This window comes from Chanodichthys erythropterus, chromosome 11 (assembly GCF_024489055.1).
Source record: "Chanodichthys erythropterus isolate Z2021 chromosome 11, ASM2448905v1, whole genome shotgun sequence".
NCBI lineage: Eukaryota > Metazoa > Chordata > Actinopteri > Cypriniformes > Xenocyprididae > Chanodichthys > Chanodichthys erythropterus.
This window is the reverse complement of record NC_090231.1, coordinates 7,400,706-7,420,549: the sequence shown is the minus strand read 5'-3', so window position 1 is coordinate 7,420,549 and position 19,844 is coordinate 7,400,706. Positions and strand designations below refer to the sequence as shown.

The window sequence follows — 19,844 nt, the reverse complement described above, 5'->3', positions numbered from 1 at the left end:
GAGACGTTATTCCTAGTACATATAATGCTGAAGAGTTTCTAGTCGTCATGTAATTTCCAACCCAGGCTCATTGGAAAAACATGCCAGTGGCTGCATTTCTGCAAAATGATTTTACATTGCATGTTTCCTGGCATGTTTTGTGTGAATGTGGAAAATTTTATTACGTTGGTTGTTAGGGCTGGGTATCGATACAGATTCAGTTTGATTCCGATTCACAATATCTCGATTTGATTCTCGATTTTTTTATTCATTTCAGTGATTACATTTTCAGTGGCCCCACCATAAAAAATTATAATAAATTAGTAAAATAGTTATTGTTTTTGATGTTTTTGACCCATGTATCCCTGTATTGTAATAAACAAGATTATGACACCAAAATTGTAGATACCAATTTCAATACCACAGCTAAAAGTAATATAAATTTTTAAAGGGTGTTTGATTATAATTTCACTTTTTTAACTTTAGTTAGTGTGTAATGTTGCTGTTTGAGCATAAACAACATCTGTAAAGTTACAACTCTCAAAGTTCAATGCAAAGGGAGATCTTTTCTTTTAAAGAATGAGCTGTTTAAGAACTACAACAAATGGCTGGTAGGGACTACAAAGAGCTGGTTGTTGGTGACATCACAAACCCCAAAATTTACATAAACCCCACCCTCAAGAACACACAACAAAGAGGGTGAGGCCATGTTGGGCTGCTTTAGAGAAGAGGAAGAGTTGTTGTAGTAGAATGTTGTTGACATGCCGTCATTTTACACCGGACTGCTTCACAAACAAGGATCAATTCAATGTTGGATTTGCACAAAAGATGAACATGACGGCACATGCTAGTCAATGAGTTGAATCAACTCCTCAGCAACTACATAAATTTATCCACTAACCGTTCAGAAACGTCCAGTTTCATTCTAAACGTTGTAACTTCTTCCTGAGTCTCTCCATCAGTGTCGACTCCGGTTTGAACAATGTAAGGCTGAACACCGTTACTGACAATCCTCATTTTGGCTGCGTGAGATTCTCCAGCTTTGTTGTTGAGCAACCGAAGCGCAAGCTGTTAAAGCTCCGCCCTCTTCTGGAGCAGCAGCTCATTTGCATTTAAAGAGACACACACAAAAACTCTGTGTTTTTGCTCATACCCAAATAGGGGCAAATTTGACAAGCTATAATAAATGTAGTTTTCAGGTACAGAAATTGAATAAAATAATCAAATGTAAAACAACACTGTATATAATCTTCAATGTACAAATTAAATAAAGGTTAATGCTTATTAAAGTTACAAAAAAGTGAAGAGCAGTGAGTGATTTCTTTGTCATTTGTAGTTTGATTAACATTAAAAACACAGACAGCAGCAGGAATATTAGGCTGCTGTCACTTTAAGAGCTGCACGGATCCAATATAATGATACACATGCGTTGTCTATCTCTACTGTTTATGTTCACTTAAGCCATAACCGACCATGTTTACTACGATATTCGCCATTGTGGGCATTTTGAGATAAATTTGTGTGAATTTGTCCATTTAAGTGCAAGGAGATGTGAAAGAGAATTCGTTTTATTAGTTGCAAGCTGCCTGAGACGCGCAGATTTATGTTTGTGCACACAAAACACACTACAGCGCACGCCAGTTCTCTTTCGTTTCTCCTTCCCTTGAATGTTTAAATTGGCAAGGCTTGAAAAACATGTGCAAATGATACATTTTCGTGACCATGCAACACTGGTCTGATCGGGACACTTCAACTGTCTGGAACGTCTTTCACACTGAAAGGCGCATCTGCATCCGCCATGTTCAGCACTGAAGGAATGACACGGTCCCTGCAGTCGCAAAAGGTAAATAAGAGGATGACATCCAGTGGAGAAGACTAGTAATAAGTTTAATGTCATGTAAAAAAAGATTGATTTGTGGCTTTTAAGAATTGATATCGAATCGACCACATTTAAAAAAAAAAAAAAAAAAAGATTAATAAAAAAAGCCCTATTGGTGGTTGTACGTATCGCAGCAGCTTGAAAATTAAATGCCCGGTGATTGGTGCTAAAAGGTTAATCGCATTTGAAAATAACATGCCACCTAAAATGCATACAAATATATAAAAATGCATTTGCTGAAGCAACCATACCATTTTAGCTTATGTCTTTGAACTCCTGAACTTTTATCGGGACTGGTGTTTCACAGGACTCGTACCAGAGCGTTTGCAATACTGTACCAGGTAAGTTAATGAGCAAGTTTACTATGTCAGAAAAGCCATACATATGTAGCTGTTGCAAAAGTCAAATGTTTTAGCTTATAAATCATGCACTATGGTAAAAGTGTTTTGAGATCATAACTGTATTGTGCAAGGACTGCATAATCGATACCCTGGATGTAATCATAATTTGTGTGAAAAGGAATAAAAGTTGATAATGTTCTACAGCCTCTAATGTTCATTTCAGAAGAAAACTGTTGTGAATTGTATGTATAGGTACATTTTTGGAGTTATAAAATAATCATATGATGATTTGCCTGTATTGGTAATTTTGCTATAAAGCGCAAATTGGAGCTGATGTAGAAAACTGCTTCATATCTATTTCAGAGAAATCAATTAATCAGCAAGCTTAAACGACAACTAAATGTCTTGAGATACAAAAAACCCTCATTGTCTTTCTGTGTTTCACAGCTCATAGAATAAAAAGCCCCATGCCATTTCCAGACTGTTAAATCGCTCCGTTTCACTACGTGGCGTAATTGGCACAAATTGCTCTCCAGGTGAAAGCGGAGCCTGTTGTTTAAGACGGATGCTACCTCCACGTGCTCCTCTGGTCCCCCTCGCGCTCACATCACTGTGATCTTAATTAGCTCACCTGTCGGCCTTTATCCTCTACGGACGGCACCTTAAGCGATCACGCTCCGTTGGGCTGCTGCGGTCTCGGTGTCTCAGACACAATGGGGGCGTGTCTTCTTTTGATTACCACCACCCCCACCTCGCCAGGTCTTAATCAAAAGAGGGAAACACGTGTTTCACCCCATTAAGGAGCAAATCAGTCAGTTGGGATCAGAGCATGAGATTGTACTGTTGTTCAAAAGTTTAGGTTCAGTAATATTTTATTAAAAAAAAGAAATTAATACTTTTATTTAGCAAGAATGCATTATATTGATCAAAAGTGATTTCTATTTCAAAGAAATGCTGTTCTTTTGAACTTTCTATCTATCAAATAATCCTGAAAAAATCATCTACTAAAGCCGAGTTCAGACTGCACGATTTTAGCCCCGATTTTGGCTTGCCGACAGGTTTTGAGAAATCGCCGACAAATGCCCGAAATCACAGGCAAATCGGTGCTCGTTCACGCGAGTGACAATCACGCAGTGTGAATGAGCAAAGACGCGATCTGAGAGAATCGCCGACGAGTCGCCAACACCCGTGAGATATTTGGCATGCTAAATATCTGGACCTGTCTGCGATTCAAAATCCTGCAGTGTGAAAAGCGTTCCGACTGAAAACTACATCGGCGATGACCGACAGCCAATGAGAGAGCAAGATACAGAGCAGCGGGGAGTTCGGGGAGGAGTTATAGACAGATAAACATTGCAATTCTATCAAACAGAAACAAAGCACAAACATTTGCTTGACCATCTGCAACAGCAGCACATTGAAAAGTTATTTATTTACCTCAAACTCTCGTTGCAGAGCACACAATCCACAGTCTCCCATTTCCTCCTCCATATTCTTCTTTTCTTTTTCTTGTTTTCGCTGCAAATCAGCGCACTGGCAATTCATATTGCAAGCTTCTTGCGGGCTACCATTTTTAATAATAATAATAATAATAAAAACTCCGGTCTTGCACGCGTGATATCGCGTTGTTTCCTTGTCACATCTCGCGTGTGTTTGGTTGTGAAACGTAGTTTGCTGCGTGCCAGACAGAGTTGTCGGCGATTCTTCCTATTGTAAAGTCATGCAGTGTGAAACCTTCTGTCGCCGATCCATCGTGCAGTTTGAACACAGCAGCGACTGAATGCTGGCCAAGATAGTCATGCAGTGTGAAAAGAACAGTGACCCGACTGCTTTGAAAATTGTGCAGTCTGAACTCGGCTTAAGCATGATCAATATTAAGCCGCAATATTAAACTGTTTTCAACATTGAAAATAAATGTTACGTGAGCAGCAAATCAGCATATTAGAATGATTTCTTAAGGATCATGTGACACTGAAGACTGGAGTAATGATGCTGTAAATTCATGAATTATTTTAAATTGTAATAATATTTCGCATATGGATTTTACTGTATTTTTAATTAATAAAATGCAGCTTTGGTGAGCATAATAGATTTATTTCAAAAACATTTAAAAAAAAATCTTACCAACCCCAAACGTTTGAATGGTAGTGTATATGCGAGGATGGAACACTAAACATGTAACATGATGTTTAGGTTTATCATCAGTTCTGTCAACACCATTTGTGGCATGATGTTGTTAACCACAGAAAATAGTTTTGAAACTTCGAGACTTAAACATTATGTGTTGACATGAACACTGCTTTAATCTTTTCAATGTTATAATCCAGTATTTCCAGTCATTTCTCGGCCATGTAAAGCCGATAAACCGTGTAATATTTCACAGGTGTGAAATTTAGGAGTTCATCCTCCTAGAACAGTAGTCCTGCTACCCAAATCACGAGAAAAATCTTAACGGCGCAAATAACTCACAATATTTAAAAAAAGGAATTCAGGTGCTTTTATCAAATTTAAAATGAGCTTCATTTTTGCTTTTAAAAATTCATTATTTTAAACTGAGAGACTTTCAGAATTAATTTCAGAATGATTTGCTGTGGACATTTGTTGGCATTATGCAATAGATGCTGTGAGTCCTTTTAAACAACTGAAAGGCAGTGTAACAACTGAAAGCACCTGGAGGTGGCTGTTTAATGTCCAGTTGTCAATCTTTGAGTAATTGATGGCTATCAAAGCTACATGCAGAGTGGCACAGTGTGGTCATTACAACATGTTGTGAGCCAGAATTGGAGGGAAAGGCTGAAATGATTGACTGAAGTGACAGAATGAAAGACCCTAAGGTGGGAAGTGTCCAAATACTATATTTAGCATCATTACTCCAGTCTTCAGTGTCACATGATCCTTCAGAAACTGATATTATTATCCATGATGAAACATTTGTTTCAGCATTCTTTAATGAATAGAAAGTTAAAAGTATTTATTTGAAAAATAAATTTAAATTGAAGTAAATGTCTTTACTGAATAAAGTCAATTAATGTTGTTGAAATTAGTGTTAATTTCTTTTCTTTTTCTTTTTTTATAAATCTTACTGACCTCAAACTTTTGAACAGTAGTGTGTCTGTTGTTGAATAATATTAAACTTAATATTCTTATTTTTGTAACAAACTTTTTTGATCACCAGTCTCTGTGGCTAGTGGTTTTCCAAAGTTACTGGCCACAATTTTGACATCAATACCATGGGGGAAAACTGCCATATATTTTTTTAATATTCTCGCATAATTTGTCAGCAGGTATATTAGGCTGCTGTCACTTTAAGACCTGACGCACAGATCCATTATACTGTTACACATGCGTTTCTTTCTCAACTGTTTACGTTCACTTAAGTCATAACTGACTGTGTTTATGTGAATACTTCCCAAGACCAACATTTTGACATTATTTTGTGTGTATTTGACTGTTTAAGCGCAATAAGCAATGAAAAAAGAACTCAGTTTAGTACTGAGAGGCGGCTTTATGTGGCGCACTTTGGGTGTGAGCACAAAATCTGTGGGAACGAGTAAAATTATGTGCAATCCCATGCCAAGATTCAAGCCCTGTAACACACCAATAATATTCATCTGGAGCAAATGAAAGGAGTGAGTGAGGGGAGGAGGGTTTGTGTGTCAACTAGCTGTCGGAAAGATGAGAGAAAGAGAAAGAGCAGCTGGTATCGTGTATCTGTCCTGCATAAAATGAGTATTTGAAGTGTTTCAGATGTTTCAGTATCGACATGTATCGAAAAATCAATATTTTTGACAACGCAACACTGCACTTAGTTTATTATTTCAGATGCCTTTTTAAAATACTACAAATTAAAAATGTATATATTATATATAAAATTCAACCCAACAAAGTGGCTAGTAGGAGTGATTGCGTTACACACCACTGCTGAAATCCACCTGCATTTGGCGTGTTGGCGGGTGTTAATGTCAAGCCCTGTGTTTTGCTTGAAAGGCATGCCTATGCTAACCTTCCTTCAAATATATGCCACATGGTTTGGAGTTCTTATCTAGTACAATGTCATTCATGCAATTTTAAGGTCTAAAAACTAAAGACAGAATGTGCAACTTAGAGCAGGTCAAATGTTTTGACCTTCCTTGTTAGGCGTTGCACATCTTACCCCTGATTTAACATAGAAGCGCTGTGTCACTGGGATCAGAAGCACTGTCCCGTTAACACAATACTCTGTTTCAGCTCACCGCAGACCTCAGGGGGAGCGCCCGGAGCTGACGGAGGTGCCAAAGTCTTTAATTAATTTCATTTCATTTCATTTAATTAGTGATGTATTTCCTTGCGTCTGCATGTATGGGTTGGTTGCCAGGGTTACTGCCAATGTCAACAGGCTTTTTGTGATACCAAAGCAAATCCCGTTTTATGTTGGCAGCATATGCCACAGCCATGAGTTGTTTTAATTGAAGTGTACGCAGGTATCGTCAACTTTTGACCTGTTATGAAGCCGTAGTCATAATCATTCACATTCAAGCACTTTGCTGAAAATAAACCCTTGAATGAAAATTAATAAAATATGTATATTGAATAAAACATGTAGATTAAAGCTCAGATAGATTGTATCCATCTTTTAAATTTTTCTTAGATATGACTCCTTACAGTGAATCGGTATGATTAATTGCACAATTTGACACTTGTTGCTTTAGATTAAATCATCTGATAAAAGAAAGAAATGTTAAATGGGATTGCATTTTTACCTTTACACTTCCCTTTAAAATTTTAGGGTCAGTAATACATATATTTTTAAAAGAAGTCTTTTATTCTTACCAAAGCTGCTTTTATTTGATCAAAAATACAATAAAAACTGGAATATTCTGAAGTATTGTTGTATTTGACTCGCTTTAGGTCTCTCGTGCATCTCAAATTGCCATCTTTTCAGCCCGTCAATCAGTGTATTAACCCTTAAACAGGCAACGTGCATCATGGGATGTATATACTTGAGTCTCTTGTAGGATTCACGAGAAAGAATTTTTCATCCAGTACTGTTGTCAGTATAATGGTTGAGTCTGTTTGGTCTATGTGGATCATGTGACTTGGTTTAAATGTTCTGTGCTCGTTTTGTCAGTTTGCTCATAGTGCTGGACATTTTGAGTTTGTAGAAAGTAGGCATATAAAATGGAAAATTAAGTCATATGTTGATCATGCTGTTATTTACCACATTTGGAAAAGTCTGTATCCAATGAGATATGTAGCCAGATTAGGGTAAGAAAAAAGGATTATCCACAGTATTGGCATTGGTGTCTCAAGGTAAACTGGGCCCCCTGTACACAATCCCCCTTCTCAGTCTATGTATTGTCAGTTAATAAATGTGCAAATGATAATATTCACATTTAAAACTGATATTATTACATTTAAATGACTACATCTTTGGATTTTTAGCTATTTTCTTGCAGGGTTTCACACAGCTCATTTTATGGTAGAACATGGGTGTCCAACCCTGCTCCTGGAGAGCAACCGTTCTGCAGAGTTTAACTGAAAATAGTCTTCAGGGTTACTTAGAAAATTATAAGTTGTATCATAAATTACATTATATGATTGAATAGGGATAGAGCCAAACCCTACACTCTAAAAAAAATACTGGGTTAAAAACAACCTAAGTTGGGTTAAATATGGACAAACCCAGCAGGTTGGGTTAAAGGGCACCTATTATGCCCTCTTTCTCGAGATGTAATATAAGTTTATGGTGTGGTCAAGTTTCAGCTTAAAATACCCCACAAATTTGCCCCTATTTGGGGGTGAGCAAAAACATGCCTTTTACTATATTACTATATTGCTGGCTAAAAAAATCAATCCAAAATTGGTTGAAAAAAGTGGCTGGGTGAAAACAACCCAATCCCTGGGTTTGACCATATTTAACCCAGCATTTTTTAGAGTGAGAGTTTCCCACCCCTGAGGTTGAAGACGAAACAGTTTATCAGTAAAAAAATATAAGAAATGTATATGCCTCAATTTTAGGATACTTAGACATTTCATACATGAAGCATATTTTGCATATTACCTTTTTTTGCATCAAATAAATCACAGAAACATTGATGGCCCTTTTTTTTATAAATAGGGCAACGTATCCTGGGAGACACAACTCACAAAATCCTAACTATATCAAATATTTCCTTTATGTTTTACTAAAGTCCAGATGATATAAAAAGTAACATGAAATTATTTTTTTGCTGACCATTTTCTACTCTTGCCGGTTTTAGGCTTAAGTATATTTTGTTCTTCTCCCATTTTCTCTTAGTCTGTTACCATCACCCTATCAAGCTCTCTTGAAGTCCATCCAGACGGTCATCCGGAAGGAAGGGTTTGATGGATCCACACCCCAGGTTGGTTAGCATTTATTTAGCTATTTGTTAGGGATGTTAGGAAAATTTGGCCGATATATTAAAGCCGATAACTAATGGATTATTTCCTTTAGATGTGCACTGTTCACCATGATGGCTTTGAATTGCTTGAAATATGATTGAAGTCACGTCAAAAAGGAAAATGCAGTTAAGTGCAATGTACAGCACAAGTCTGCCATATAAGCTACATAAAGTTATAATGAGAACATTATAATTGTGTGCTTGGGACATGGCTTTCAATGGTGAAACTTTTGTCTTTGTATTCATGCTCTCAAAAATTATATACAAATTTGGATTTAGATTTACCTGCCAATATATCGGTTATCGGCTTTCAAATATAAAGAGTTATCGTATCGGCCAAAATCTTCATATCGGTGCATCCCTACTCTTTATTATTATCCCTCTCTCTGTTGTTTTTGTGATCATGCAGATAATGTTTTCCAAAAGTTATGATTTTAAAGTGCCCCAATTCTGCTTTTTTGGATATTCTTCTGAAGTGGAGATTTCTGAAAAAACGAATTTTGAGAAATCGGACTTTAAAGATAGGTACTTTAATTGAAATCTACATTCACAAATACATAAAGTGCTATAAAAGATGCACTTAAACATGTATTTTGGATGTTTTCTTTCCACTAGTCTGAAAAAACACTTCTCAAAAATCTCAAAATTGAAAGATGCATGATGGCACAAACAGTGTTTTTGCCTGTAGTGTCCTGCCTTAAATTGAGTAAAAAGGCTATAATGAAATGCACAGTTAACAGTCTCACTGTCATTCACACCTCAGGAACAATGAAAGCATTTTGCTTCAGGCAATGTTTTCACAAGACCTTTAATTTGTTGTTTCATTGATTGGTCTCGGTTGGCTAATTGTTGCCTGATTTCTGTGCATTCACTTCCTTTGTAATGTGGCTTTTTCGCAGCTTGTGATAATTAGGAAGTAGAAATGAACTTTGAATATAAAGGCTGTATGTTTTATTTTATTTTCCACCTTTATCCCTCTTTTTCTCATCCTCAGTTGTCAGTTTCTCCATGTTGTGCTTGAATCTCTCTCAGGAGGGAGATGGATTCCCTTGGGTTCCTCTTCCTTAAAGCTGAGTCCTATTAGTTTTGTGGTAAACAGGCCAAGACAGACACTGGGCAATATGCCCTCTGTCTGTTCATATTCATTAGCTCCTACTGAGAAGCAGGGGAGCTTGGCCCCTCTGGGGGCCCCTCTCAGAAATGGCCCCATGATAGCCCCTGTCTTGACTTCCACATCAGCACTGCATCTGCTGAGCCGCTCTTGGGACCTGGCCGCTTGAGGATACACTCGCTATTTTTAATCAGTTTCTAACTTTATGTGGCTCTAATGTGGCTTCTGTCATGTGGCGAACTCCACAGATGGTCTAGTGACCAAACTTTGTGTCACTTTAAATAATAGATTGTTTTAAAGAAAGCATCTTTAGAGTATATAACATTAAAAAACCCACCTGATCTCACGGCAATTTGTACATATGGCTAATTTGTACAAATTGTATGAATTAGTACAAGTGAGGTCGTATGAATTCTTACAAATTAGCCACCTCGTAAAATACGTACGAATTGGTCGTGAGATAGCATTGGAAAAACATTGTCAGTTTCTCTTTCAATTAGAATCACAACTTCATTTTCGACTATAAATTGGCTCTCCAGTGTGTTCATGTTTTTACTCGCGGATGTCTGACCTTGATGGACTGAACAGAAAAAAATGAACCGGAGAAGATTTCTAGGCCAAAGAAGGTGGAGTCTGAAGGGGGTCGCACACCGGACGAGAAGCTCGCGTCTCGGACAACTCGCGGGTATCGCGCATTATATAGGTGCGAGCTCATTTTTGAATCGACTCCTGATAGAAGAGCTGCACGATGGGAGAGTTTTACGTCAACAGGGAAGCGTTACATAAGCCTATGCTTTAATATTTCGCACTGAGGTTAGTGTACATGGAAAAATGGCACAACAGAGCAAAATTAAAGAAAAGGCTACATTTATTATACATTTTTAGACTTTATTCAAGCTGTTAAACTAAGAATGTAAAACTGATGTATCCTGCAGCACAGGGTGAAGTCAGTATATACATTAATGACGATTTGAGAGAAATATAATATAAATTTAATGTAAAACAATGTACATGGCGCTTTGTGGCACGGCAGGATTTTGTCGTAGCTGGGCGCCGCGGACAGGCGTTCAATGCGTTCAAATTTTAAAGACGTGGCGCGGTGCTGAGCTTCACGTCTGGTGTGCGACCCCCTTTAGAACACACCTAACTATTACATCATCACCACAGACCAATGGTACTTTAAAGGTGTTTGCCAGCTGGAATGAACTTTTGGACTCACCAAATGAACTTTTTTTGGCCTGATTTTGTTTGAAATGATATCACACCAGTTCGTTCTTCAATTTCACTTGAAGTATATTGGGGCCTTTAAAATAAACAGATCTATACCTTTATTACATGAAGTTAGTGTTACCTATACAAAAATCCCATTAAAATGTATTCCAGAGTCTAAAAAAAACTCTTTTCTGAGTTTATGTCTCACAATTCTGAGTTTCATGCAATTGCAAGGTATAAACTTATAATTCAGAGTTTACAACTCACATACCTTTTTTTTTAAATCAGATTTAGATCTCACAATTCTCAGAATTCTGAGTTTACATCTCACAATTCTTTTTTGTTCCCTCCCACAGAGTAACAAAATAAAAAAGGTAAATGAGACTTTATCTCACAATTATGAGTTTTTTTTCTCTCACAGTTGCAAGTTATTTCAAACATTTCTTCCAATTCAGAGAGAAAAAAAATCTGAATTGTAAGATAAAATGTCACAATTAACTTTTTAAATTTTTTTAAATTCCGTGACAGAAACAAGCTTCCATTAAATACTACTAACATAGCAAATGGTAATAAAATGAAATAATTTTCTTAAGTGTTTTTTACTTTATTTTATTTTATTTTATTTTATTTTATTTTATTTTATTTTATTTTATTTTATTTTATTTTATTTTATTTTATTTTATTTTATTTTATTTTATTTTATTTTATTTTATTTTATTTATTTGTTAAATGGAGTTCATTAATGGTAACCATGTCTGTGTACAGTTTTGTTAGATCACATGAAGACATTTTGGGAAAAAATTACACTTTGACTTTACTTGAAAATAAAACCTTCTGTTTTTAACTCTTTTATCAATTTCAGTCTTACCAACTGAGCAAAAACTAACTAATTAAGCTCATGTCACATAATTTTCAGTACCTGAAAAACAACATCCCAATATTAAGCAACCTAAACAATGCTTAAAAATGAACAAGAATAAGAATTTGTCAACGCACAGTTAAGGGCTTGTTCACACCTAGAACAAAAACAATAACTACATTTACTCCCACACCAACACACAATAATGTTGTTTTAAAAAGCAAAAAAAAAAATAAAATAATAAATTGATTGACTGTAAATGTTTTTATTGTTCATCAGCTTAAATTAAATTATTATATTGGTAACGATATAAAGTCTCTCAAATGACACTCAGATTTACTCCAGGGTTTTAAAACAGTGTTTTATTTTATTTATTTTATATTTCAGAGATTTCTTTTCCATTTGCACATATTGTAGTTACACTTTAGGCTTATGTCAACCCAACAAGCATTTAATTAAAAAAGAGAAATTGCTTGTTGTGTAAAATTCTGCTAAAATAGAAAATGGTAATAGAACAAAATAATAAATTAAATGGAGTTCTAATTTAAATAAAGACAAGCTAATCATGTCTGTGTACAGTTTTGTTAGATTACATGAAGACATGTGAAAAAAAAATGTATTCGTCCTCCCATTTACAATGAAAAAACCTTCTGTTTTTTACTCTAAATTTTAAAATTTAGTAAGACTAAACTTTGTGCAAAAATGAGCACATCAAGCTCATGTCATATAATTTTGTATGCATTTGTTGGGCAACTCCAAATTTAGACTTGTAAACAATCTTGTTATTGCTCCTTTTTAAAAAAAAAAAAAAAAAATCTGATTGAATCAAGTTCCCAATGAACTGTAACATCTTATTCTGTTTTGTAGTTTCAGTCTCGTTTATGCTAGCTCTTTCTTGTTTGATATTTGCAGTGTTTTTCTTTGAATCCGTGGCACTGATGGACACCTCGGGCTCCTCACCCTGGAAGTCCTCGATCCCCGTCAGTCAAACGACGGATTAAGCGCTTACATCATCAAACAGTGCCGTTCTGTTGGCAGAGGTCGCGGAATGTGATGAGGTTGAGAGAACATGGGCACAAAGGCAAGAATGTTCAGAATGAGAGCAAACAGGGACAACAGTGAGACTGACCAAAATGTTTGTCAGATTGGCGACTCAATTCTAGTATGATTGCAATGATCTTTGAAGTTTGAATTAAACTTAAAGTAAAACATTTATTGGTTGTGTTAGCTTTGGTAGTGGACATTTATTTTATTTAAAGAATAGCAGTTGTGTTTGTTATCATCAGAATTGGATATAAGCGTATCATCTTTCTCATGGACACATAGTGGGGAAAAGAGTGTGAGTGATAAAAAAAAAAGCTGGAGTGTGGCTGAAGGCAAGGAGGAAGCCAGTCAGGAACACCCTCTCTGGTGAAATGTTGAGCTCAACCCTAAAGAAGCTTTGGAAACAGTCAAACAATGAGGTTTATTTAACTTGAGATGCTTGTGATTGCTGGACGGCGTGGAGGGTGTTTATTGTCAGTGGACGAAGGCTGATGTGAGGAGAACAACCGGGGCGGTAGACCTAATTCAACACCATGACTATTTTCAGCTGGTTTGTTTAAGATCTCTACCCTCCTTTTCTCTATTTCAAAGAGAAAAGAGAAAATTTTAAAAGTGTAGGATGATGTAAAAGCTAGATTATAATAGCTTTAAACATTTTTTGTCTCAAGAACTATTTCTACAGTGTTTTCTACAGTTACATTAGCCAGAATTACATTTTATCTTTCTCTTTAATTAATAGGAAAGGATGCAAAATAATATTTCCATGTATATACAGCCTGTAAAAATCATGGAAATATTATTTTGCATTGTTTCCTGACATTTCAGCTTCAGCAAGAACCAATGAGGTCCATTCTCATGTTACGCAGCACGTTTGAGCTTCCAGAAGAACCAATGAGGTTCATTCTCGTGTTACTCAGCACGTTTGAGCTTCAGCAAGAACCAATGAGGTTCATTCTCGTGTTACGCAGCACGTTTGAGCTTCAGCAAGAACCAATGAGGTTCATTCTCGTGTTACGCAGCACGTTTGAGCTTCCAGAAGAACCAATGAGGTTCATTCTCGTGTTACTCAGCACGTTTGAGCTTCTGCACAAACCAATGAGGTTCATTCTGGTGTGTTATGCAAGAACCAATGAGGTTCATTCTCATGTTACGCAGCACGTTTGAGCTTCCAGAAGAACCAATGAGGTTCATTCTGGTGTGTTATGCAAGAACCAATGAGGTTCATTCTCATGTTACGCAGCACGTTTGAGCTTCTGCAAGAACCAATGAAGTTCATTCTCATGTTACGCAGCACGTTGGAGGTTCCAGAAGAAAAAAAAAAGAGGTTCATTCTCGTGTTACTCAGCACGTTTGAGCTTCTGCACAAACCAATGAGGTTCATTCTGGTGTGTTATGCAAGAACCAATGAGGTTCATTCTCATGTTACGCAGCACGTTTGAGCTTCCAGAAGAACCAATGAGGTTCATTCTCGTGTTACGCAGCACGTTTGAGCTTCCAGAAGAACCAATGAGGTTCATTCTCGCGTTACGCAGCACGTTTGAGCTTCTGCACAAACCAATGAGGTTCATTCTGGTGTGTTATGCAAGAACCAATGAGGTTCATTCTCATGTTACGCAGCACGTTTGAGCTTCAGCAAGAACCAATGAGGTTCATTCTCGTGTTACGCAGCACGTTTGAGCTTCCAGAAGAACCAATGAGGTTCATTCTCGCGTTACGCAGCACGTTTGAGCTTCTGCACAAACCAATGAGGTTCATTCTGGTGTGTTATGCAAGAACCAATGAGGTTCATTCTCATGTTACGCAGCACGTTTGAGCTTCCAGAAGAACCAATGAGGTTCATTCTCGCGTTACGCAGCACGTTTGAGCTTCTGCACAAACCAATGAGGTTCATTCTGGTGTGTTATGCAAGAACCAATGAGGTTCATTCTCATGTTACGCAGCACGTTTGAGCTTCCAGAAGAACCAATGAGGTTCATTCTCGTGTTACTCAGCACGTTTGAGCTTCAGCAAGAACCAATGAGGTTCATTCTCATGTTACGCAGCACGTTTGAGCTTCTGCAAGAACCAATGAAGTTCATTCTCATGTTACGCAGCACGTTTGAGCTTCCAGAAGAACCAGTGAGGTTCATTCTCGCGTTACGCAGCACGTTTGAGCTTCCAGAAGAACCAGTGAGGTTCATTCTCGCGTTACGCAGCACGTTTGAGCTTCCAGAAGAACCAGTGAGGTTCATTCTCGTGTTACGCAGCACGTTTGAGCTTCCAGAAGAACCAGTGAGGTTCATTCTCGCGTTACGCAGCACGTTTGAGCTTCTGCACAAACCAATGAGGTTCATTCTGGTGTGTTATGCAAGAACCAATGAGGTTCATTCTCGCGTTACGCAGCACGTTTGAGCTTCTGCACAAACCAATGAGGTTCACTCTGGTGTGTTATGCAAGAACCAATGAGGTTCATTCTCGCGTTACGCAGCACGTTTGAGCTTCTGCACAAACCAATGAGGTTCATTCTGGTGTGTTATGCAAGAACCAATGTGGTTCATTCTCGTGTTACGCAGCACGTTTGAGCTTCAGCAAGAACCAGTGAGGTTCATTCTCGTGTTACACAGCACGTTTGAGCTTCTCAAGAACTAATGAGGTTCATTCTCGTGTTACGCAGCACGTTTGAGCTTCCAGAAGAACCAATGAGGTTCATTCTCGTGTTACGCAGCACGTTTGAGCTTCTGCAAGAACCAATGAGGTTCATTCTGATGTGTTACGCAAGAACCAGTGAGGTTTATTCTCGTGTTATGCAGCACGTTTGAGCTTCTGCAAAAAACTGTGAGGTTTATGCAGCGCATTTGAGCTTCCGGAAGAGGTTTGTTTTCGTGCATCAAGCAAGTTCAGTTGAGCTTCTTTTCCGATTGTGTCTCTTGACAAAATTTGGACTTAACCACTTTTACGATCACTTTATGAACTTTTTGAAGTGTCAAAGCTTCAGTTTCGTAGCTGTCTATGGAGTAAGCTTTCAGATTTCATAAAAAAATATCTTAATTTTTGTTCTGAAGATGAACCAAAGTCTTCCAGACATGAGGGTGAATAATTAATGACAGAATTTTCATTTTTGGGTGAACTAATCCTTTAATTTGACTTCTACAGTAGCTTACTTGTTGTGTTGGCAAGTCCACAGCTTGTCCAAAAAGTATATTTGTCACCGAATGGCTTACTAAAGGCTGCAAAGCTATTAGGTATGATCTGTGATCATCTTCTCCTCATAAATATGCAAATATGAAGTTGTCCTTTTTTTCAAGATATCTGAAACTTGTATTGCGTCTTACATGGTTCCCTGAGGCCAGTGTTATAGATGTTCTGATCTGAGACAGGTGTCTTCTCCATCTCTATTTAGCAGGTTCAGAATAAGCTCTATGGTCTTTGATGGTTTGTGAATAAGGTTAAATTCTCTGTCGCTCTATCTCAGGCTTTGCACACTGTAGAGGGCACATCTCTCACCCATGGCCCCTTAGCTTGGCTGATGTTGGTGGAAAACGTGCCAAGAATTTCCTGGCACTTGTTGGAAGCAGACATTTTGGCTCTTAGGTTGACAGCCACATTGTGGTCATGTCAGGCGACTGTCCTGATTGGAAGATGTCGTCCAATCACTTTTGACCATCGTGTTCCGTTTGACCGTGCTGTTGAGTGGTCTTGGCTGGGCCGTTTGTTTCATTGATTCAAGTTGTTTGAGAGGTACATGACCCTCACTCCAACAGACAAAAGGCTTTTCACTACAGACAGGATTCCACTACTGACTTAGTTACACAAGTCATTGCACACTTATGTATGACATACTATTTGGGCACTGTTTTGTTTGCTTTTCACCATTCTCTCTCTCTCTCCCTCTCATTCATTGTAGAGAGAGTACAAATGTGAAATTGTACAATAGCTAATCGTGTCCTGTTGAGAGTCTCTAATTTAAGTAAATTAAGTATTGTCCTGTGATTTCAACATACATTTATTAAAAAACAATACAAGACAGAAGCACAGACTGCACTTAAATAGTCAAATCTTACTAATTATATAAAATAATTTCTCATTTTATGCATATTCACTTGTTTTTTATAGTATTGTTTGTAGTTAAGCAAATCCACAATTTAAATTGTTGAATTGTTACAGTCCTTTTCTTTCTCCTCCATTATTTTAACCTTGTTAAAATAGGGTGGGACTTGATTTTGTCCATTGGGAATTGATTGGACGGTTGGATCTAGAGAGTGGTGCCTCAAAACATGGAAGTCTAATTCGCTGCTGGTTCCCTCAAAATTTTCAATTTATGAGTAAAGTATGTAAACTGGCAAGTTATGTTTACCACAGGCTTTATTTTACACACAAATCGTAAACCCCCATTATAAAATGGCATAGGAGGATCTTAGGCGAATTAGTTTTGTTTTTTTATTTTATAATAAATACTGCAATAGTCCATTAAAAAATAAGAAATGTTCATTTTGATTTCATGGTGACTCTAAAAAGTTTATGAATAAAATCTCTCATAAGTTTCTCATTGATGCCGATGGTTTGTTATTTGAAATCGTACCAACAGTGACAGCGTTGGTATTCAGTATTTGCGAACTGAATTGTAATTGGTTGTCTTTCTTGCATTTATTTGCATATTGATTTATTTTTTACCACCATTTATCCATTCATAGCTATCTTTGCAGTACCATATTCATGTTGCGTGTTGATCCTCGTGCACAGCAGAAAGAAATACAACGAATCCCGAATATCATGACAGTGTCAAAGAACTGCAAGCACTGATATTTTGTGTACAGTAAATGCACGTCTAGGTCATACAATGTTTCACTTGTTTTACAAAATTCTTATTTAGCTGCAGAATTTCTTGTTATATAGTTGTAAACACTGTAGGTAAAAATGAAGTATAATTTGATATATTACTGTGCAGTGCCATGCACTACAGGTTTCTCCTTATTTCTATTCTAAATTAAGGTGCACTTATTAAAATGCTGGAAGATATTTATTCATACATTATTGAACAAGTTTGCCAAAGTTTTCCCTATAGTGCTTTAATAAAATATTCATTGCAAAAGACAGATGTGGATTTGTTCAGATGAATTGTACATATCCTGACAATACAGTGTTGTTTTAAATTCAAATGTTCATCTTTTTGACCTCTGTAGTCCAAGGTTCGGAATGTCCTGCGGCTGGGTCTCCATTCTCTGGGATCTGCACTGTGGGGGGATGATGTGTGCTGTAAGGATAACCCCGCCCACTGCCACGCCCTCACCACCTTTCTCTATGCCCTCCGAGGCCTGTTACGCACTTCACTCTCAGTGGCTATGGTGACCGTACCCTCCCACCTCATACAGGTATGATTAATCAAATAGTTTCTGGTTTTTCAATTTCAATCAATTTTCGGTTTCAATTAAATACTGTTTAACTTACTTTTTATCATATAATCCTGAAAAAAAAAAAAAGTAAATGGTAATGTTTTCAACATTGATGGTTTCTGAAGGACCATGTTACAACTGAAGACTGGAGTAATGATGCTAAAAAATTCAGCTTTGCATCACAGGAATAAATTACATTTTACAATATATTAAAATAGAAAACAGATATTTTAAATTTTAAGAATATTTCAGAATGTTTTTGTTTTTTACTGTATTTTTGATCAAATAAATGCAGCCTTGGTGAGCAGAAGAGACTTTGTTTAAAAAAAAAAAAAAAAAAAAAAAAAGCAACTACTCATAACACATCCTTCTGCGTCTGAAATTGCATACTTCCCTGCTATATAGTAGGTGAAAAACAGTATGTGATAAAAGAATTATTTCTGAAATTAATTCACAGGACTCATAAAAGTACTTAGATGACTTACTACTTCCGATGGGATTCTGAAGTGTGCGTAAGATGGACACTTTACTCTCCCATGAGGCCACGGGAGAGGATTTGTGAATGGCAGCGACCTAACTGACGCTGGTTGGTCACATGATAATGACAGCATGGTGAATATAGTACATGTGGATTATATTCATACTACACACATTCATACTTAATTTTAGTGGTCATGAAGTATTTACTTGTTCAGAATAAGTACCTACTCAAGAATGTATGTGATTTTGGATGCAGCTTCTATCTTATCAGGCAAGCACCACTCGCATTTTTCTCCGAAAATATCGAATTTATTCTTGTTTTTGCTGTCTTTTCAAACTTTTGAATTATCGGTACCATCAATACTTGTGATGAAGATACTTGTGATTTCCAACATCAACATCCAGAACTAATCCTGCAAAATGGCCTTTTTAGACTTTTTTTTTTTTTAACTGTCAGTCACATGGACCAGCATTGAGGTCACCATAAGTTTGTCCACCCTGGCACACCATAACCGCCCCATGAGCCGGAGTCAAAGAGTCGACCCCCCTCCGTTGTGTGAATGAGGTTCCGCTTGGCTGGGGTTCAGGGGGCCTGTGTGTGTATCTGTTTGAGTACATGTATGTTTGGCCTTCAGAGGAGCTTCTTCATTGGCGCGTGAACCCACAGTTCTTTGTCTGTGGCCCTCAACTTTGCATTCAGCCACCCAATGGTCAGTCTCGAGTCTTTCTGGGTGCTTCTCTCTTTCAGCGTCTTTCGGTTCCTGAGAGGCCCTTTTCTTTGTGCCTCCATTAGCCAACGAGAGTGAGGCCACAGCCGCTGTGCTCTAAGTGCGCTCAAAAGACAAGATCTCGCTGTTCTTTGTCCGTTTGGAAACAAAGTGCTAAAACCCCTCTGAGGGAGGCCGGGGGGGCACACAGCGGTTTTCTGCGGTGTAAACGCTGTGATTGGTTTGAAAGTGGTTTTGCGGAATGGATGTGATGGAAAAGGGGCCTAAAACTAACTTATTGCCACACCTGCCAATGGCTGGTGACTTGTATTAAAATTTACCGGCCATAAATATTTTTATTGGCCATTAAATTGTTTATGCAAAAACAGCCAGTTTTGACACCACAATTTTAGATACCAGTGAAAACCAAGTCTCTATTCCAATTACTACAGCTAAAACTAC

General features: G+C 37.4%; 1 protein-coding gene across 2 annotated transcripts in view; it reads left to right on the top strand.

The window, feature by feature from the left end:
* elp4 (elongator acetyltransferase complex subunit 4) overlaps positions 1-19,844 on the top strand; it is a 90,283-nt gene that overhangs the window by 19,543 nt on the left and 50,896 nt on the right. For both annotated transcript variants that reach the window (XM_067401334.1, XM_067401335.1), the window contains exons 6-7: positions 8,477-8,561; positions 17,986-18,174. In XM_067401334.1, coding sequence (XP_067257435.1) covers positions 8,477-8,561; positions 17,986-18,174 — 274 coding nt within the window. The remainder of the gene's footprint in view (positions 1-8,476; positions 8,562-17,985; positions 18,175-19,844) is intronic.